Source organism: Emys orbicularis, chromosome 2 (assembly GCF_028017835.1).
Source record: "Emys orbicularis isolate rEmyOrb1 chromosome 2, rEmyOrb1.hap1, whole genome shotgun sequence".
Classification (NCBI taxonomy): Eukaryota; Metazoa; Chordata; order Testudines; family Emydidae; genus Emys; species Emys orbicularis.
This window is the reverse complement of record NC_088684.1, coordinates 289,945,524-289,967,722: the sequence shown is the minus strand read 5'-3', so window position 1 is coordinate 289,967,722 and position 22,199 is coordinate 289,945,524. Positions and strand designations below refer to the sequence as shown.

Sequence of the window (22,199 nt, the reverse complement as noted above, 5' to 3'; positions counted from 1 at the left end):
TATAGATTTGTTTCAAGCCAGTAGTTTAATGTGGCACCATGAAAAATCAGAATTCATTTAGACACTTGCTAGTAACAATGGACATTAATGGGGTGCAACGTGGTCCATGTACCATGCTCAATATGGACCTTACCTAGGTTGTGGCATTGTAATATTAATGAAAATGTAACACCGACCGACCCAGGTTGGCAGGTGGGATTGAACCTGGGACCTCTGAACCTTAATGCATAAGCCTCTACTGCATGAGTTAAAAGCCACACGGCCCATAGCGCAGGCTCTAGCAGACTCATTAATCTCTAAGTGGTCTCGTGCCATTAGAGGGAACAGAACACCACACCCAGGTGGTGTGTGGGTTGCAAAAACCTGAGCAGGTGTCAGCAGACTCCAAACCCTTCCCTGAATTCAATGGAGCTACGCCAGGGATGACCTTGGCATTTGTACATGATTATTTAAGGAGCAAATCAATGTGCAGAATGCCACATTCTGTCTTTAGCCTAACTAAGAGAGCGAGACGGAAAGGAGTTTTTAGTAGGTACAGCGGAGTTTTGGTGGCAGCCCCAGCGGCAAAGCACAGCGAGCCCGGCGCATTATTGACACTCTGATGAGTTCACGGGCTCTGACAGACACACGACAGGAGGCGGGAAGCGAATTCCATGCCCCGGATGCTCCTTTCCACTCCCCGTCCCTCCACAATGATCAGATTGTTCATTGTGGGCATGTATATCACTGCTCCTTAAGCCTCCTTTCATCATGAGAACAGGTTCTGTGACTTGAGAGAGGCACTCCAGGAGGCCAAGTTAAACACACTCGACCGACTCCTGCTGCTCTAAGAACACTGCTAGTGTACTGGGTGAGGCCAATATAATCAAACTCCACACCACCACCACAACAGATTTCACTGTGTGCATGATTTCTAGGCCAGGCTGATCTACGCTCAGGTCAGGTGTGCAGGGCATACAAGAAATTGCACGGCTGCCAGAGATGACACGTAACTGCGGATGGTGGGCGGGCATAATTGAAAGGCTCTGGGTGGGCATGTGACCGCTCCACACATAGCCTCTGCCTCCAGCCCTTGACTCATGTCGGTCTGCAAGGCAGGCCACGGGAAGCACCGGGACTCTAGCAGCAGGGAAGGAGAAGCAGCCCCATGTAGCGAGATGAGGGGGAGGAGCTCAGCCAGCCACTCCCTCCTTGTGATTCACAGACACATGGTGAATGCCGCCGCCAGGGGGAGCCGCTGCCTCCTCACTGCTAGGGGTCCCGGTGGGAGGCAGCCCGAGAAATCTAGGGGGCCACGTGACCCTGTGTGCCCCCCAATGCGTCGCCTCTGACGGCTGCACCGGGGTCACTTGGAATAGCAGCTCTGGCATTCTCTGCACCCTGGGGAGCACGGGGGCTGTTCCCTCCAGCACCCGCCAGAGAGGAGGATACCGCAAAAGGGGAGGACTCATACCCCTGCCTCTCCCCTTCCCCCTGAGGTGGGGCGGGGGAAGCAAGCTAACGGATGCAGCAAATGGCCAAGACTCAGCCCAGCACAAACGTGGAAGTTGTGGAGTTGAGTTGAACTCGAGAGTTTTGAGTCTTCCAGCTCCCAGAGAGGAGCAGGATATGTGGTAGGAAGGACGCAGTGAGCAGGTCACTGCCCAGCTCTCTGCATGTGGAGTCTGCAAAGATCCATCCCTTACCTACTGTCTGATTGTCCAGGCCGGAGTCTGCCAGGCATTTCTCATGCTCGTGTTCGATCGCCAGCATGATGATGCACTCAGGATGTGTGCTTGACACCTACAGAAAGGGCAGAGAGAGAGAGAGAGAGAGAGAGAGAGAGAGACTGTCAGTAAATTATCGGCCCATCCATTCTCCATGGCACATTTATAGCTAAAGACACTCTCCTGGGCCAAGTAAAAAAAATAAAACAGATTGAACCAAGTGTCTTTTTATGACTGTTTAGGAGAAATAGCTGAGTAACCTAATGGCGGCCAAAGGAATATGACTTAACTCAGGCAGCTTTGCTCCTGTCTGCCTTAAACAGCCCTAGCTATCTGATTGTGCTCCACTACCAATTGACAGCACTTATGTTTTCTTGTTCACTCCAGGGACGTCTATACAGCAGCTAAACACCTGTGGCTGGTCGGGGTCAACTGACCGGTCTTGGGCTGCAGGGCTGTAAAATTGCTGTGTAGATGTTCAGGCTTGGGCTGGAGCCCAAGCTCTGGGACCCTGCAATGGGGGAGGGTCCCAGAGCCCCGAGCCTGAATGTCTACATAGCAGTTTTTAGGCTACCAGGGCTTAGTCAGCTGACCCTTACCAGCTGCGAGTCTTTTATTGCAGTGGAGACGCACCATCAGAGCCCTGCTGGACTGGCTTGACACGAACAATGGTACCGAGGAGTTTCAGATGGGAGGCTAGAAATTCACACTGAGCCTGTCCCTACCATGACGCTTTCCCCATATTTACATAGCGTGCTTAGTGAATGACAATTCGCTGCCCCAGCTCCCCAGAATTACAGCTGTGAACTCAAGCAACTAAAAAAAACAACCCAGGAAATTCCTAATGTTAAGATTGTTCCAGCAGTTTTTACTTGGCCAGACTGTGTACTAGGATTTATATTATAGTAGGGTCTAATGGACCAGGTAAAGAATCAGAGACCCTTTGTCCTGTATATTTTATAAGATACAGCAATAGCTAAGTATATTGCATGAAGGTTTACATTTAACAAAGGAATAAGGAGTTGGATGTATACTCTCTTTCTCTCTCTCTCACACACACACACAGTTGTGTTAACATTACCAGCACCTTATTGATTTAGGTGAAATTCCTAACTTTGTTTATTATTTCTATTGCTGTAGCACCTCCAAGCCTCACTGGGGGATCAGGGTCTCATTGTGCAAGGTGCTGTACGAACACGTAACAACAGACAGAGAAACATCGAGAGAAAACAACTGACGACAACACGCAAGCTAGGAACAGCCAATGTGACAAGGAGAGGATGAGCCTAGAAGTGTAATGAGCAGCAGTCATCGCCCGCCCGCTGCCTAACTCTTGTAGGCAAAAGGAGAAAGGCGAGACTTGAAGGCAGGAAGAGCCGTTTAGTAGCTGATCTCACAATCTTAGCGAGACAAAGTATTTTTAAAAAGTAAATATTTTTATTTGCAGAAAAATTTGACCTCCAGATTTTTTTTCTTTGTTGTCTTATGCTGTTTACTGGCTCCACTGGCAAAGTTTGTCAATTATTTTCCAACCTCACTGTTTTCCAGCATAGTTTATAAACTGGGAGAGCTAGTGAATTCTTTGAGCTAACAGCTGTTTTCTGTGTATGGTATAGTAAGTGCAGTTCTTTGGGGTAAATTATCACGTCACTTCTCAGGTTAACTCCCTTTTTCTCATCATCATTAATCCTCTCTCACCTAAACTCTTATCTAATGTCCTCTCTTATGTAGGGCTTGGGCCTGGTCTACACTATAGAGTTAGGTTAACATAAGGCAGCTTACGTCAACCTATCTCTGTAAACGTCTACACCAGGGGTAGGCAACCTATGGCACGCGTGCCGAAGGCGGCACGCGAGCTGATTTTCAGTGGCACTCACACTGCCCAGGTCCTGGCCACCGGTCCGGGGGGCTCTGCATTTTAATTTAATTTTAAATGAAACTTCTTAAGCATTTTAAAAACCTTATTTACTTTACATACAACAATAGTTTAGTTATATATTATAGACTTATAGACAGAGACCTTCTAAAAACGTTAAAATATATTACTGGCACGCGAAACCTTAAATTAGAGTGAATAAATGAAGACTCGGCACACCACTTCTGAAAGGTTGCCGATCCCTGGTCTACACTAAAAAGTAGCTCCCACCTATGTAACTCGCCCACTACACTGACTTAACTCCACCTCCGTGAGAGGCCTTGCGCTTATGTCGATGTAGCTATGTTGACGCAGTGTCGGTGTAGACACTGCGTTGCTTACATCAACGGTTGCTGCCTTTCAGAAACTGTCCCACAATGCCCCACACTGACAGTCAAAAAAGCAAACAGGATGTTAGGAATCATTAAAAAAAGGGATAGAGAATGAGATGGACAATATCTTATTGCCCTTATATAAATCCATGGTACGCCCACATCTTGAATACTGCGTACAGATGTGGTCTACTCATCTCAAAAAAGAGATGAGGGGGGAGGGCTAGCTCAGTGGTTTAAGCATTAGCCTGCTAAACCCAGGATTGTGAGTTCAATCCTTGAGGGGGCCATTTGGGGATTTAGTTAGGGATTGGTACTGCTTTGAGCAGGGGGTTGGAGTAGATGACCTCCTGAGGTCTATTCTATGATTGATATTCTAAGATATACTGGCATTAGAGAAGGGCAACTAAAATGATTAGGGGTTTGGAACGGGTCCCATATGAGGAGAGATTAAAGAGGCTAGGACTTTTCATCTTGGAAAAGAGGAGACTGAGGGGGGGATATGATAGAGGTATATAAAATCATGAGTGGTGTGGAGAAAGTGAATAAGGAAAAGTTATGCACTTGTTCCCATAATATAAGAACTAGGGGCCACCAAGTGAAATTAATGGGCAGCAGGTTTAAAACAAATAAAAGGAAGTTCTTCTTCACACAGCACACAGTCAACCTGTGGAACTCCTTGCCTGAGGAGGTTGTGACTATATCAGGGTTTAAAAGAGAACTAGATAAATTCATAGAGGTTAAGTCCATTAATGGCTATTAGCCAGGATGGGTAAGGAATGGTGTCCCTAGCCTCTGTTTGTCAGAGGGTGGAGATGAATGGCAGGAGAGAGATCACTTGATCATTATCTGTTGGGTTCACTCCCTCTGGGGCACCTGGCATTGGCCACTGTCGGCACACAGAATACTGGGCTGGATGGACCTTTGGTCTGACCCAGTATGGTCATTCTTATGTTCTTATGCCTCAGTTGGGTGTCAACATGATGAGCCATTAGTTAAATCGGTGCAAGCACTCCTGGTGAGGATGCACGCGGTTGACACTAGGAGCATAGTGTGGATGTGTAAATCCGTTTCAATTGCTGCAATGACTGTACATTGATGAAAATTAGGTTGACTTCGTTTTGTAGTGTAGACTTGCCCTTTGTCTACACTTAAAAATTAGATGGATCTAGCTGCACCACTGGGCATAGGTACCGACTTCTGCTCCTGCCGGTGGGTGCTCAACCCCCCTCTGCCCCTGGCCCCGCCCCGACTCCACCCCTTCCATGAGGCCCCGCCCCGTCCCACCCCACCCCCATTCTAACCCCTTCCCCAAAGTCCCCGCCCCAACTCCGCCCCCTCCCTGCCCGTATTCCGACTCCTTCCCCAAATCCCCGCTTCCACCCCTCCTCTTCCCTGCCTCCTCCCCTGAGTGTGCCACGTTCCCGCTCCTCCTGCCCCCTTCCCCGAGCAGCCAAACAGCTGTTTGGCGGCAGCCGGGCAGGAAGCGCTGGGAGGTAGGCAGAGGAGCGGGGACGCGGCGCGCTCAGGGGAGAAGGCAGAGGCGGGGCGGGGAGCTTGGCTGCCGGTAGGTGCAGAGCACCTAGTAATTTTTCCCCGTGGGTGCTCCAGCCCTGGAGCACCCATGGAGTCGGCGCCTATGCCACTGGGGGATGTAAAAAATGTTACCACCTGAGCGCCATAGTTAGATCAAACTAACCCCTGGTGTAGACACGTCTAAGTCAGTGCAAGAAGACTTCTGTCAACCTAGCAACAACTTCTCGGAGAGGTGGATTAACTATATTGTTGGAAAAACCCCTTCCATTGACGCAGGAAGCCTTTGCGCTACTGAGCTACAGTGGCGCAGCTGCAGCCCCCGAGCTATGCCACAATAGCAGCTATGGTGCAGATATACCCATAATCTCACTGTAATTTCTTTGGGGCAGGGAATGGCCCTTGAGGCAAGATAGTAAAATACTGTGTACATTTACGATGCTACAGAAATGCTTTTTTAACAACAGTAACTTATGCTGCCTGCAAGCTAGAGATCACAGTATTTAATGGTCATGTTTTTCCTTTTCCTTTATTGAAAGCTGATATACATACCTAAATCTGTGGCTTGCGTATTTACCTAGCGTGCCATGATATTTCCCTTTGAATGAATACTTCATTTCCACTTGAAAAAATTAGGTCAATATATACTTAGGATTCTGAAGAGCAGACTATTGACAGAATTAGGTAAATATGTAAAAAGGGAGTTTTAAAACATGCTCTCTTTCTTAATCCCTTTCTGAGTGGCCAGCTGTATCTTAAAAACACTACGCAGAGGAAGCATGACTAGTGGCTAATGCACAGGTGTGAGAATCAGGTGCTTTCTCCAGCTCTGCCACTGAGTTTCTGTGTGATCTTAAACAAGTGATTTAGGCCCAGATTTTAAAAGATATTTAGACATTGCTGCCCTCGGTGGGGCAACACCCAACTGATTTAGGACCCTGAGTCTCATTTCCAAATGGGATTTAGGCACTTAGGAGATAAAATCCCACTAATTTAAGCCCCTAAGTGTTTAACTCCCTTTTAAAAAAGAGACTATAGGCCTGGTCTACACTGGGGGGGAGGGGGGTTGATCTAAGATATGCAACTTCAGCTACGAGAATAGCGTAGCTGAAGTCGACGCATCTTAGATCGACTTAGATTGACTTACTTCGCGTCCTCGCGGCGCGGGATCGACGGCCGCCGCTCCCCGTCGACTCCGCTTCCGCCTCTCGCCCTGGTGGAGTTCCGGAGTCGACAGGGAGCGCGTTTGGGGATCAATGTATCGCGTCTAGACGAGACGCGATACATCGATCCCCGATAGATCGATCACTACCCGCCGATCCAGTGGGTAGTGTAGACATACCCTTAGGCACTGCAAATACCTCAATACCTTTAAAAATCTGGACTTTAGGACCCAATCCAACATTTTCAGGCCTTTCCCCTGTCTTTCACTCAGTCGCCCCTATCTGTAAAATATCAGTAATACTATTGACTTTGTATGTCAGGTTTGGCTGTTAGTAAAACAAAAGACTACAGCAAGGACCAGATGGCTCAGGGGATGAGTAAATGAATGTTCAGCCTTTCATCTCTAACATCAGCTGAACTCCAGGTTAAGTCAGCCATGAGTGAAAGTTGCTGCCAAGCCAGGGATACTCGGTGGCAAAATGAACTGGGTTATCTCCAACCATTTCCCAACTGACTGGCGTTCCCAGCTCAAATGCCACCGCTACTACAATTGACAGCCAGGCCAAGCTTTCAGTGGAGTTGGAGGCTGAACAATCTTCTCCTCTAGCTACAGTCCCTCCAGAAGAAGTTTGAAACAGATCAGTGAGATGGTGGGGTGAGACACTGATTGCTTCCAGAAGTGTTACCGCTCTGTGGATAAACCATGGACTTCCAAGTTGTCACTCTGGCATCTTTCACAAAAACAGGGAGCCCGAGGAGCCAGGGACCTCACTAGGAGGGGAGCTGGCTAACTGGGGAGCTGGGTAATCGGCATTCTCCATCACAAAATTGTCAGCCAGCTCCAGTTAGTTTACACAAAGGGCTTACAGAGCTATACTGCTTGGCGAAGATGCTCCCTATGCCGATGGGAGAACTTCTTCTATTGGAGTAGGCAATCCACCTAGCCGAGAGACGGTAGCTATGACGACGGGACAAGCCCACCCAACGGGAGTAGCGCTGTCTTCGCTGGGAGTTCGGTCAGTATAACGGCGTCGCTCAGGGGTGTGGATTGCCCCGCGGGACGTAGTTATGCCAGCATAAATTCATAGTGTAGACCAGGGCTTAGATTTACTGTTAAAGAATAATCCAGTTTCTGGGATAAATCCAGCGTGCATGGTCATCTACCGGAAACTCACTCCAGGTATGTTGACCCTGGAGCTGGAAGGTGTAATTTGACTGAGCTATCACCCTAAAAATAGGAGTGTAGCCGCGGCAGCGTGAGGGGGCAAGCCACCCCGAGTACAATCCCATCTGAAACCTTTGGTAGGTACCCGGTCAGCTAGCCTGTCCGGCCACTTGCGCTGCAGCAGCTCCCTGCTCTTTTTAGCACACTAGCTCGATCAGAGCTAGCGTGGGTGTGTCTGCTCGAGCAGGAAATTATACCTTCCAACTCCAGTGTAGACACAGCCTTAATCTCCCTAAGTGTCCTGTCCCAGCACCTGTGTGTGGGTTGATGTAAAACCTGGGATGGATTCATTGCTGACTGCATCTCCTGCAGCCACTGCAAAACCTTGGGCAGGAAAACGGAGCGGATCTTTCTAAGACATGAATTCCTGTCGCTCAGAATTCAGCTCTCGCTCCACTACAGTCAATGTGAAATAATCCCATGACGGCTCTGTGTAATGAGGGTAGCTCTGTGTAACGAGGGTATTCCTTCCCTTTGGGTCCCATCAGCTGTCAGAAGATTACTGTGCAGGCTGCTGCTTGCGGCAAGAAAAACCCACGTGTACATGTGCTTGCAATTAAATACACCCACAGGATCGTCATGGTCTGGGAAACTAGTGAGACATGCAGTGATGTGGCCAGGGGTCAGCTAAAGAGGGGAAGAAAAAGAGGAGCAAATCTGAAAAGACTAAAAATATCAGCCTGCATTCCCTTCCCCCATTCCTGTTTGGCTGCCTATTGCCACAGCCAGAGTCCACAAATGCAGATTTACTTGTTTTCTTGGTAAGCATCTTTTGGGTGATCCTCATCTAGACCATGACAACGGAATAGGAAGACGGTATTAAAAGGCAATAAAACAAGAGCGGCAGCAGCCTCAGAATAGTTCAAATCGTTTTTAATCGGCATTTCTGTCTGTGGCGGGGGGAGTCTCTCTAGACGCTTTCACATTCAGAGGACCGAGGAATCCACCATTTGAACGGGCATGTTTTCGTATTGGTAGCCGAAGAACTCAATCTAGTTAACAGCTGTAACCAACGGAACAATGTGAACCCCTGCTGGGAGCCGGGGCCCAAAATAGGAGTTGATCCAAAGCCCATGGACATCAGTGAGTTTTGGATCATACTCTTAGAAACCAGGGGCCAGATTCTCCACTGCGATATAACGGCATAGTCCAGGGGAGCAATACTGATTTATAGCAGTGAGGATCCGGACTTAGGCTTCCCTCCAACCCGTTCATACTGCTTTATCATTCCTTGTTCATGAACGTACTCAGAAGCTCAGTTTTACTTTATGAACTTCTGAATTATTCTGGGCACAAACAAGAGTATCAAGAAGGGGTCCCAGTGGATGATCTCCCACCAGGATTTACACCTTTGCCAAGGATTAATAGTAACAATAACACAGTCTACTCTAATGTCCCCAAAAGCTTTTGGTGTCTTGATAAAAATATGTACCAACAGAATGATCAAGATGGATCCTAACATTTGGCTCTTCCGAAGCACCCTTCATCCAAGGAGTTCAAAGTGCTTTACACGTGCAAGCTAATTAAGCCCCACAATAGCCCTGAGAAGGGGTTATTATTACACACCTGTAATGCGGGGATAAGCTGAGACCCAGCAGACCAAATTCTGGATGGATCTAACACCCTGAGTGGCCTCCTTGAAATCAACAAAGATACTCTAGATTTACAATACTTTGGGAGAACAACATTTTAGCAGAAAGAGCAAGGGCTTTATTCTGCTATTACCTTTACTCACCTGGAGTAAGTACATTACTCTGCAAGTACTCTGCCAATACTACCACTCTCAGAGTAAGGGTAGTGGCGTCTGGCCATCCGTGACTTGCTCAAAGTAACACAGCAAGAGCCAGGAATGAACCCAGGCGTCCCAATTCCTAGGCGGCTGCTCCAACCACGGCATTTTATGCCCTTCTAAACTATAACCATTTCACAGAACTGATCTCCTCTCCTTTGACACAGAGAACAGCACTTAGACTATCAGGAAAAGTGTCTGGTTGAACAGAGGCAGCTTGCCCAAACTGACCCGCAGCTTTGAGGAATGCAACTTCGTTTCACCCAGATCATCCCACATTCAGTTGGGAAGGTCAAGGAAACTAGCACAGAGCGTTCTGCAAAGTGGCCAGGGAACCAAAAGAAGGGGAAGTGGCGTGATTGTGGTGCCTCATTCATCAGCTGCATGCACGCAAACCCTCCTGAGCAGCAAGGTGGAGGCAAACAAGAGACTTCTCCAGGATGTGCTAGAGCTGGGAACTGCTGTCCCCAGGGGCTGCTATAAGGACAAAAAATGAAATGAAAAGGAAAGGAGACAAATTCCCAAAAAGTTGCTATCAAGCACAAGAGACCTATTGCACTTCATGGTGTAATAGGAACATTGGCAAATAAACACCCTTAGCTCCTGTTTAGCGTTTTCCATCCATGGATCTCAAAGCACATGACAAAAGTGCCATTATCCCTATTTGACAGATGGGGGAAACAGGTATAGAGTAGGGAAGTGACTTGCTCTAGGTCACACAGACGGTCAGCAGCACATCCAGGAAGAAGAGAAGCGAGGAGTCCTGTTCCCAGTCCAAGCCCCTATCCACTAGAGCACACGGCCTCCCCTTCCCGCGGTCTAAGACTCTAGCTCTTCCTTAGTAGTTAGAGGGCAGCTAAGAAGCTGTCAGGAGCACCAATGGGGATGTGTATCTCACATCATTTTGCTTTGCCCTTTGAGTCTAACCAGAATAGCCTGTTAAACAAACGCTGAGCTGGTGAACATGAATTTCCCCAGTTCAGATGCATGGATTCAGGCCCACCTTGATTCTGAGTGGCTGCCTTGCCAGGCCCCCTGCAGTGATCGTTCATGCTAAGGACTAACTAAGGGCTGATCAAAAACCCATGGGAATCTTTCCATTCCCTTCACTGTGTTTTGAACAGGGTGACCAGATGTCCCGATTTTATAGGGACAGTCCCGATTTTTGGGTCTTTTTCTTATATAGGCTCCTATATCCCCCATCCCCAGTCCCGATTTTTCACACTTGCTGTCTGGTCACCCTAGTTTTGAATCAGGCTCAACATTATTACAACTACTACTTAGCAGCTGGCTAGTGTTTTGCATACATAAAGCACTTTACAGACATTAACTAATGAAGGCCTGCAACCCTCCTATAAAGTAGGTAAATGAATATTATTATTATTCCCATTTTATAGAGAAGGAAACTGAGACCAAAAGGGTGAAGCCGGCTTCGTCAGAAGGACCCTCTTGTTTTGGTTGCCCAGTTGGAGACATCTTGGGCCTGATTTTCAGAAGTATTCAGCCCCCGCAGCTTCCATTAACTTCGACAGGAGTTGCGAGTGCTCCATACTTTCTGAAAATCAGATTGGAAGTGTCTGAGATCTGGCACCCAAAATTGTAGCCTCTCAACCTATTTGGCCCCTCAACATGTTGCCATTTCCCCAAGGCTATCCAAGACGTCGGTAACAGGAATGAGACTGGCGCCCAATATCCCAAACCCCGTGCTCCAGCAACTACATTATACTGTTTCTCAATAGTGTGGTTATGGACAATATTTTAACATTGCTGGCTCTCGACACCATGAACATCTCTTGACGGAGCAAGCCCATGACGAAAGCGAAGGACCTTCCTATACATTTTCACCTTAAATGACCTGCAAAATGACCTGTGGCTGTTTGTGCCTTTCCCATTAAAAATAACATTTCCAAATTCAGATGCATGCCTGGCACAATCCATAAATGAAGCTAATTTGAAAAGATTTGATTCAAAAGATGTGATTAACTCCAATAGAGAGGCCAAGACATACAAAGCTGTAGGCAAGAGATAAGGTACAGTTGATTCATTTCTTTCTGATCTCAGAATAGGAATGTATCTCTTTCTTTCTAGCTGAACAAAACTCGCTTAATCTACATGACTACGTGATTCCATTATTAACTGAAGATTCCTCTTTTGTTTCTTTATAAAGCAGCAAAACTCTTTAGAGAGGCAAGTCAGAGCCTAAATTATCCTCCAGTCTCTTCTTTCAAAGTGGTGCCAAAGATACGCAAAAAGTCCCCAGCTATCCTATATTTAAAACTGGAATTTGTAGAACCACTTAGCATTAGGCTTCGTGTGCAATGATTCTAAGTCATTCTGAAGACAGAAAGTGGGATCATTAAGGGACCAGAAATCTGGATCTCCTCCCTCTTCACTGACATGTGTATGTGTGTGTGCGCGCACGCACACATGTTTCAAGCTGCCTGTTAGGCAATTTATGTTAGAACAGCCACAGAGAATGTATGTTGCAGACAGATAATTCAAAGCCCAGAAAACACATGCTGGTTGCTCTCAGAGAGATCCTTGCCAAAGAGTGCATGTGTAACACTAACAGACCCCGGTCGTTGGTGGGCAGGATTGAACCTGGGACCTCCAGAGCTTAGTGCATGAGCCTCTACCGCATGAGCTAAAAGCCAACTGGCTCTTAGTTAAGGCTGCAGAGCAGATTCATTTAACTCATTTAAGGGTATGTCTACACTACCTGCCAGATCGGCGGGCAATGATCGATCCATCGTGTCTAGTCTAGACGCGATAAATCAACCCCCGAGTCCCCTCCCGTCGACTCCTGTACTCCACCGCCGCAAGAGGCGCAAGCAGAGTCGACAGGGGAGTGGCAGCAGTCGACTCACCGCAGTGAAGACACCGCGGTAAGTCGATCTAAGTACGTCGACTTCAGCTACATTATTCACGTAGCTGAAGTTGCGTAACTTAGATCGATCCCGCCCCCCCAGTGTAGACCAGGACTAAGTGGTCTCTGTGTCACTAGATGGTAAAGAACACCCAGGAGGTGTGTGGGTTACACGTGCTGGATTTTGATTGGGGGTGAACAAACCCGCTAGATGCAGGGATCTGCCCCAGAGGGTTTACAGAGCTCTTGTAGACTCTGAACACTAACTTTGTTTTCACTTGGGACATCTGGATTCAGCTCTTCTCTTCCGTCACAAGTCGAAAGACGTGAATCAACCCAATTTACAGTATAGCCTCTCCACTAAACTATGCAGAGTGTGTACATCGGAGAAGTTAACCATGAGCAAGGAGAAAGGGGTGGATTTGCCAGCAGGATTTAAAGGACTGAATGAGAATGAAGGCTTTAGGAAGGTTGAATTTATTGGAAGATAGCAGCAAGTTACATCTTGAGTCAACCACAACCCAGTGATTTTCCAGGGATACAACGGCTTAAATGAATTCATAAAAATATTTTCCATTGCAGCGACACTCTTCCGTGTTGACAGACATTGAGGAATTTAAAGTTAGAGGCTAAGAAGGTTGTTCCGCTAACCTAAAAGCCTCAAGACACACAGGATTCCTAATAACACAGTGTGATGCCCACCCCGTCTAGACCAGGGAGGCATAAAGCTTAAGCAACTGAGAGGAGCACTGGCAATTTGCTATCAGCCTGAGGGCCACACCTAGTTTGAAGCAGCCTCCTACAACCACTCTCATCTTTATAACAACCTGGGAAGGCTCCAGGTCCCAGGATGCAATGCTCCAGCGACCAGTGCTGCATCATAATTCTAGCCCCCTCTGTTGGAACCCAAGATGGAACAATTAATGGAACATCCCATCAAAATGGAACATCACATGCTAGAAACAGCACTATCCATGGGCCCCACATCAGTGTTAAATATCAGAGCAACCACTGCCTGCATTGTAGATTTCCATGGACTGTTCTTGGCCTAAACACACCAGGTGAAATCTTGGCACCACTGAAGTCAATGAGAAGTTTGCCATTGATTTCAATGGGGCAAATATTTCACCGCTCAACTGCTTGTGTGGCACAAACAAGGTCTGTTTCCAGTGGGCTCCCACAGGGATTGGTTATAACCCTACGCTATTTAACATTTTTATCAATGACCTGGTAGAAAACATAAAATCATCACTAACCAAATGTGCAGATGACACAAAATTGGGGGAGTGGTAAATAATGGGGAGGGCAGGTCATTGATTCAGAGCGATGTGGATTGCTTGGAATACTGGGCACAAGCAAACAATGTGTGTTTTAATACGGCTAAATGTAAATGTATGTCTGGGAACAAAGAATGTAGGCCATACATACAGAGTGGGGGACTCTATCCTGGGAAGCAGTGAGTCTGAAAAAGATTTGGAGGTCATGGTAAATAATCAGTTGTATATGAGCTCCCAGTGTGACATAAGAACCTAAAAATGGCCATACTGGGTCAGACCAACGGTCCTTCTAGCCCAGTATCCTGTCTTCTGACAATGGACAGTGCCAGATGCTTCAGAGGGAATGAACAGAACAGAGCAATTATCAAGTGATCCATCCCCTGTCATCCAGTGCCAGCTTCAGGCGGTCAAAGGTTCAGGGATACCCAGTGCATGAGGTTGCATCCCTGACCATCTTGGCAAATGGCCATTGATGGATCTATCCTCCATGAATTTATCCAATTCTTTTTTTAGCCCAATTATACTTTTGGCCTTCACAACATTCCCTGACAATGAGTTCCAAATGTTGATTGTGTATGGTGTGAAGAATTACTTCCCTTTGTTTGTTTTAAACCTGTTGCCTATTAATTTCATGGGGTGTCCCCTGGTTCTTGGGTTATGTGAAGGGGTAATTAACACTTTGTTATTAAATTTTCTCTACACCATTCATGATTTTATAGACCTCTATCATATCCCTCTGTTGCCTACTTTCCAAGCTGAACAGTCCCAGTCTTTTTAATCTCTCCTCATATGGAAATTGTTCCATATGCCTTAACTCTTTTGTTGCCCTTCTCTGTACTTTTTCTAATTCTAAAATATCTTTTCTTAAATAGGGCAACCAGAACAGCACACAGTATTCAAGATGTGGGCGTACCACGGATTTATATAGAGGTATTATGATATTTTCGGTCTTATTTATCCCTTTCCTATTGGTTCCTAATATTCTGTTATCTTTTTTGACTGCCACTGCAGATTGAGCAGATGTTTTCTGAGAACTACCCACAGTGACTCCAAGATCTCTTTCTTGAGTGGTAACAGTCAATTTTAGACCCCATCATTTTGTATGTATAGTTGGGATTATATTTTCCAATGTGCATTACTTTGTATTTATAAATATTGAATTCCATCTGCCATTTTGCTGCCCAGTCACCCAGTTTTGTGAGATCCCTTTATAACTCTTTGCAGTCAGCTTTGGACTTAAGTATCTTGAGTAATTCTGTATTGTCTGCAAACTTTGCCACCTCACTGCTTACTCCTTTTTCCAGATCATTTATGAATATGTTGAACAGCATTTGTCCCAGTACAGACCCCTGGGGACACCATTATTTACCTCTCTCCAAAACTGACCATTTATTCCTACCCTTTTGTTTACTATTTTTAAGCAGTTACTGATCCATGAGAGGACTTTCCCTCTTATCCCATGACTGCTTACTTTGCTTAAGAGCCTTTGGTGAGGGACCTTGTAATGATTTTCTGAAAGTCCAAGTCTTTTGATACTGTGGCTAAAGGAGCTAATGTGATCCTGAGATGCATAAACAGGGGAATCTCGAGTAGGAGCAGAGAGATTATTTTACCTCTGTATTTGGCACTGGAGTGACCGCTGCTGGAATCCTGTGTCCAGTTCTGGTGCCCACAATTCAAGAAGGATGTTGATAAATTGGAGAGGTTCAGAGAAGAGCCACGAGAATGATTAAAGGATTAGAAAACCTGCCTTAGGCCTGGTCCACACTAACCCCCCACTTCGGACTAAGGTACGCAAATTCAGCTACGTTAATAACGTAGCTGAATTCGAAGTACCTTAATCCGAACTTACCGCGGGTCCAGACGCGGCAGGCAGGCTCCCCCGTCGATGCCGTGTACTCCTCTCGCCGAGCTGGAGTACCGGCGTCGACGGCGAGCACTTCTGGGATCGATCCGGGATCGATTTATCACGTCTAGACAAGACGCGATAAATTGATCCCAGAAGATCGATTGCCTGCCGCCGAACCAGGAAGTAAGTGTAGACGTACCCTTACAGTGATAGACTCAAGGAGTTCAATCTATTTAGTTTAACAAAGGGAAGGTTAAGGGGTGACTTGATTACAGTCTATAAGTATCTATGTGGTGAAAAAATATTTAATAATGGGCTCTTCAGTCTAGCAGAGAAAGGTGTAACATGATCCAATGACTGGAAGTTGAAGCTAGACAAATTCAGACTGGAAATAAGGCATATGTTTTTAACAGTAAAGGTAATTAACCATGGGAACAATTTACCAAGAGTCATGGCAGATTCTCCATCATTGACCATTTTTAAATCAAGATTGGATGTTTTTCTAAAAGATCTGCTGTAGGAATTATTGTAGGAAAGTTCCCTGGCCTGTGCTATACAGGAGGTCAGACTAGATGATCACAATGGTCCCTTCTGGCCTTGGGATCTATGAATTATCGTCTTAGTTAGGCTGCTAGTTATAGGAGCCACCCTGGCATTCATCTGAGCACGCAAACCTGCACACAGCTGCTTTCCACTGTATTCAGATGAGCTGGCCACTCAGGCAGAAAATCCACTCTGTTTTTATTGTGCGGTGTCTATCCTTATTATCCCTTGCCCGCTAAAACACCACTGGGGAAAAGCACACAGAGATTTGCGCTTTGATCAATCAAATGACAACCTCATGAGGATGTAATTGACACAATAAATGATATGAGAGCTCAGAGGATTCTACAGTACCGTGACTATTTACAAACCGGCAGGTACCTTCCCAGCACCCACTACATAAGGGAGAGCTTAGGATCACTTTGCTACGCTGGGAAGTCAGTCCCCTTTCGGTCTACATGAAGCACATCCCTTGCCTCACTTCAGTTCCTAGTGGCATCAGCACTGTAGCTGTTCTCCTTGTTGGGAGCTGACGACACCTTTGGCAGTCTTGGATGGGAGGCCAATGACTGAATGCACAGTAAATCAGATGCCTAGGGGAAAGAAATGGAAGTGCTAAAAATACAGGTGGAGGGTAGCGGGGGAAGTTGCTTCTTGTGGAGAGGTTTGTAGACTATACAGGTGCTATACTATAAGATGCTGGTGGTAAGTGTTGCTATGTTCAGTGCACTTGTGTGCACTGAAGCTCTTGCTCTTCCAAGAATCACACATCCCTACTCTCCAATGTTGCTCTGTCTAAATGTCTATGCCATGCCCATCCCTGTGACGTGCAAGAGCCTTGGACATATTTGCTGCACAGGCTTGTTTTGCAGCATTTGATTATTATTTTTTGGCCCAAGGAACAGGAGAGAAGCATTGGAGAGGGGACACAGACTTTAGTGGTACTAGTTTGTGCTTCTGCACATGTGCTTGGCAACTCAGCGAGAAGGGCCCAGAAGCATCCAGAAAAGGGATGTGGTGGTTATTGGACATGCTCCGTAGCCGTTTATTAAGCTATATAGGAAGTTTTCATTGTGGGCAAGGAGTCTTGCAGGTCCCCCACATATTCACCATTTGAGAGCTGAGCCAATCAGAACTTGGGGGGAGGGGAGAAAGCATGCTCAATACTGGAGATACAGATAGCCCTTAAATCAAAAGCAGATGTTGTTCTAAAAGATCTGCTCCAGGAATTAGTTGGGGGAAGTTTTGTGAGCTGTGTTCTATAGAAGGTCAGACTAGATGATCACAGTGAGCCCCTCTGGCCTTGGAATCCGTTAAACTATGAATTTCAGGACTCATGGTCTGTGCTGCGGCTTGTAGGGCTCGCTGCTGAGAGAACTGAGTTAGCATCAAATGGAACAGCCACGGAGCACAAAGGGGACCTGTGCTGGGCCAGCCAGCCAATGACGGCTCTGTCCCGCTGTCAGTACATAACTGAAGAGCATCAATCATCCTCGGCAACACAACGACAACCAGGTGATGCAACAGGAGCCATCCCACAGTGTGGAGACCTACAGGCTGAGCAGCTGGATTTCACCTGCCTGCATGAGATGCCACAGAACAAAATATAGTGCCCAGATAGAGAACAATGGGAAAAGGACCAATGAAAAACAGCCCAGGACAGAGTTTTGGAAACTCAAGTTTTAGCAACTTTGGAGATGCCAAAAGTTCAGCTCAAGAAACAAGCTAGGCTGGGAAAACAAAGGTGATGGCTGCTATAGAAAAACCATAACAGAGATAGAAAACCACGGTTTCTCAATCACTACAGCAAAAGGGAGGCAAATAGCCCTCCCCGCAGATATGGACAAGACACTAGGTTGGAGCTGGCTCTGGGGCTTTTAGTTGTCTTTCCTTACCAGCCATTGCAGCAACTTGCACCACAAGGAGTTACTACAGAGTTTACTGCCTGTTGTCACTCGACAGCCCAGCCCTTGCTAGATATGAACGAGGAGAGTCTCCTGGAGCAGGATTTCAGGAATCAGGCTCCATTCCAAGAAAGCAGACACCTCAGTGTGCACTTTTCAAGTGCTAACAACTGCGTAGGGGATGATCTTGCTTGGTCACCTACACGCAGGGGTGATGGAATCCATCAGGCGACTAGTGCTGAGACAGGGCCCAGGCAGATGCGTTGGTGTGAGTGGAGACCTGGGTGAGGCCCTGTGACCCTACACACCCCTGTCTTCACGTACTCCACACTACTGCAATAATCTTTGCACAAAATATGCCTTGTGATGCATCATTTGAAAACAAATAACTCCATGGTCATTAACATCATGGGGAAAGGTACATAGCAACATTATATGTAAAGTTATTAATCCCCCCTGTAGGATGTTACTAGCATGTGTTCAAGACCAGACAGCCTTGACGAGGTCAGGGTGTTAAACAGGGTGCTAAACAAAGGAATGCGGGTTGACCTCAAATTACATACAAGCAGTAAACAGGGCCATCAAACTAACAAGGGGAGGAAACTGCTGGAAAGTTCAGGACTGGGGGTGTATTGGGGGTCACCTGCTAACGTTAACCCAGACTGGTAAAGACAAGAGTGTGTCTGTGATAACTGCTGGCAGGCTGTTGGATTCAAAGTGGTTGAATCGGAGCTGCACAGTGTCCATGCTGGCTGCATGCGTGTGTACTAGGCAGTGAGCACAAGGAGCAGAAGCATTTTGGGGCACTCAGGGTTATAATACAAGCGGTGACACAACCTCTTACTGGTCTGAATTGTATTCCGAAGGGTGGCAGGCCCCTTTAAAAGAGATGAACAGGGAGAATGAAAAGGAATGACAGAAGCACAGAAATGTAGGGCTGGAAGGGACCTCAACGGGTCATCTAGCCCAGCCCTCCATGCTGCAGCAGGCTTAAGCCTAGACCAGGAGTAGGCAACATGGCACATGTGCCGAAGGCGGCACGTGAGCTGATTTTCAGTGGCACTCACACTGCCCGGGTCCTGGCCACCGGTCCGGGGGGGCTCTGCATTTTAATTTAATTTTAAATGAAGCTTCTAAAACATTTTAAAAACCTAATTTACTTTACATACAACAATAGTTTAGTTATATATTATAGACTTATAGAAAGAGACCTTCTAAAAACGTTAAAATGTATTACTGGCACGTGAAACCTTAAATTAGAGTGAATAAATGAAGACTCGGCACACCACTTCTGAAAGGTTGCCGACCCCTGGCCTAGACCATCCCTGACAGATGTTTGTCTAATCGGGGATGGTGTAGGTACACTTAATCCTGCCTCAGCATGGCGAGGGGGAGAGGGGGAATGGATTAGATGATCTTTTGAGGTCCCTTCCACCCCTATTGTGCCTCTTGGGTCACCATCAAGCCAACTAGTGAATTTTTTCCCACTCGCACCAAGAATTAACACTAGAAACGTGCTTCGAAATGGTTTCACTATGCACACGCAGGGGAATTAACAGGGCCCAGGCAGGGAAAATCGAGAGGGGATTGATGGGTGGGAGACACACTCCCTGATAAATTAATCAGTCCTTCAAAGCCATTAAGCAAATAGGTCTGGATTTACATTCCCCCTCCATTCCTTTACAGTACCTGTCTGTTCTGTTACTTCTCATTCAGATCCTGATCTCACCTGGCTCCACTCCAGCCTCCCTCAGCGCTGGATGCTTGTTCACATCAAATCAATTTAGGGCGATGATACCAGACATATGCCCTATCAGGTGCAGCGTTGCAGATTAGCTACCGTTAGAGACCGCTGTGCTAGAGAATTTAAAAAACAAAACATCCACCTCGTTCCAGGACAGAAAACATGCAGCAAAGGAGGAAACAGATTTGTGGACTCATAATGGCTTCTGCAAATATTTGATAAGTCTAATTGGAGGAGAAACAGCAGACATCAAAGGGATACAAACATGAGTGAGGACCACAGGAAACATCTGGTCCCCCAATAGCTGGGTCAAGAGCATTTGTTTTTAGAGAGATAAATAGTGAGAGAGAGGGGGTCACAGTTATTAAATCAACCACCAATGTAAAAGCCAATGTTTATTCTGAGCCAGCCCCCTTCATGCTCATAAGTCAAATGCAGTTCAGGCTAAAAGGTAGTGAATATTGCATGGAAATACCCCTACCACACGCATTCCCTTTGGATTGTTCTCAAGCCATCTAGCTTTACGTGGCAACAACAGGAGTCCTGAGATATGTTTTTCAGGGACATCAGTACTTCAGTCACTGTGTGAGGAATCATTGCTCTTCAGAGGAACATAAGAAAGGCCATACTGGGTCAGACCAATGGTCCATCTAGCCCAGTATCCTGTCTTCCAACAGTGGCCAATGCCAGGTGCTTCAGAGGGAATGAACAGAACAGGCAATTATCAAGTGATCCATCCCGTCGCCCATTCCCAGCTTCTGGCAAACAGAAGCTAGGGACATTCAGAGCATGGGGTTGCATCCCTGCCCACCTTGGCTAATAGCCATTGATGGACCTATCTTCCATGAACTTATCTAGATCTGTTTTGAGCCTAGTGATACTTTTGGCCTTCAGAACATCCTCTGGCAATGAGTTCCATAGGTTGACTATGCATGGTGTGAAGAAGTACTTCCTTCTGTGTGTTTTCAACCTGCTGCCTATTAATTTCATTGGGTGACTTCTGGTTCTTGTATTAAGTAAAGGAGTAAATAACTTCCTTATTCATTTTCTCCACATCATGTTTTATAGGCCTCTATCATATCCCCCCCCTTAGTTGCCTCTTTTCCAAGCTGAAAAATCCCAGGCTTTTTAAACTCTCCTCATATAGAAGATGTTCCATACCTCAAATATTTTTATTGCCTTTCTCTGTACCTTTTCCAATTCCAATATATCTTTTTTTGAGATGGACTGACCAGAATTGCATGCAGTATTCAAGGTGTGGGTTTACCATGGATTTATATAGAGGCATTATGATATTTTCTGTCTAATTAGCTATCCCTTTCCAAATGGTTCCTAACATTGTTAGCTTTTTTGACTGCCACTTCACTTTGAGCAGATGTTTTCAGAGAACTATCCAGGATGACTCCAAGATCTCTTTCTTGAGTGATAACAGCTTATTTAGACCCCATCATTTTGTATGTACATTATTTTGAATTTATCAACATTGAATTCCATCCACCATTTTGTTGCCCAGTCACCCAGGTTTGTGAGATCCCTTTGTAACTCTTCGCAGTCTGCTTTGGACTTGACTATCTTAACTAATTTAGTATCATCTGCAAATTTTGCCACCTCACTATTTACCCATTTTTCCAGATCATTTATGGATATGTTGAACAGCACTTGTCCCAGTACAGACCCCTGGGGGACACCACTATTTACCTCTCTCCACTCTGAAAACTGACCATTTATTCCTACCCTTTGTTTTCTGCCTTTTAACCAGCTACCGATTCATGAGAGGACCTTCCCTCTTATCTCAGGACTGCTTACTATACGTAAGAGCCTTTGGTGAGGGAACTTGTCAAAACTTTCTGAAAGTCCAAGTACACTATATCCACTGGATCTCCCTAATCCACATGCTTGTTGACCCCCTCAAAGAATTTTAATAAATTGCTGAGGCATGGTTTTCATTTATAAAAAACATGTTGACTCTTCTCCAATAAATTGCGTTCATCTGTGTGTCTGACAATTCTGTTCTTGATAAGAACAGATTTAAAAATTTTGTTAAGATGATGTTAAAAAAAAATAGTGAACACAGTTTGAGCATAGAAGTTTCTGGTTATCAGGGAATAATGTACAGATTATCGAAGGTGCAAAGTTTGGTTTAAGATCAGGTGGCATAAGGAATACATAATCTGCAATATCCCCGATTGGGGGTAAAAGGTTGATGGGTCAAAGTACAGGCATTGAGATATGAGGGTGTGAAGTTCATATAGTGGCTATGTACGGGTGTGGAGTATAATGATACTATAAAAACAACAAGGAGTCTGGTGGCACTTTAAAGACTAACAGATTTATTTTGGCATAAGCTTTCGT

At 46.0% G+C, this 22,199-nt stretch overlaps 1 protein-coding gene across 1 annotated transcript in view; it reads right to left on the bottom strand.

The window, feature by feature from the left end:
• VIPR1 (vasoactive intestinal peptide receptor 1) overlaps positions 1-22,199 on the bottom strand; it is a 180,561-nt gene that overhangs the window by 119,886 nt on the left and 38,476 nt on the right. The window contains exon 2 of the mRNA XM_065398565.1: positions 1,686-1,782. Coding sequence (XP_065254637.1) covers positions 1,686-1,782 — 97 coding nt within the window. The remainder of the gene's footprint in view (positions 1-1,685; positions 1,783-22,199) is intronic.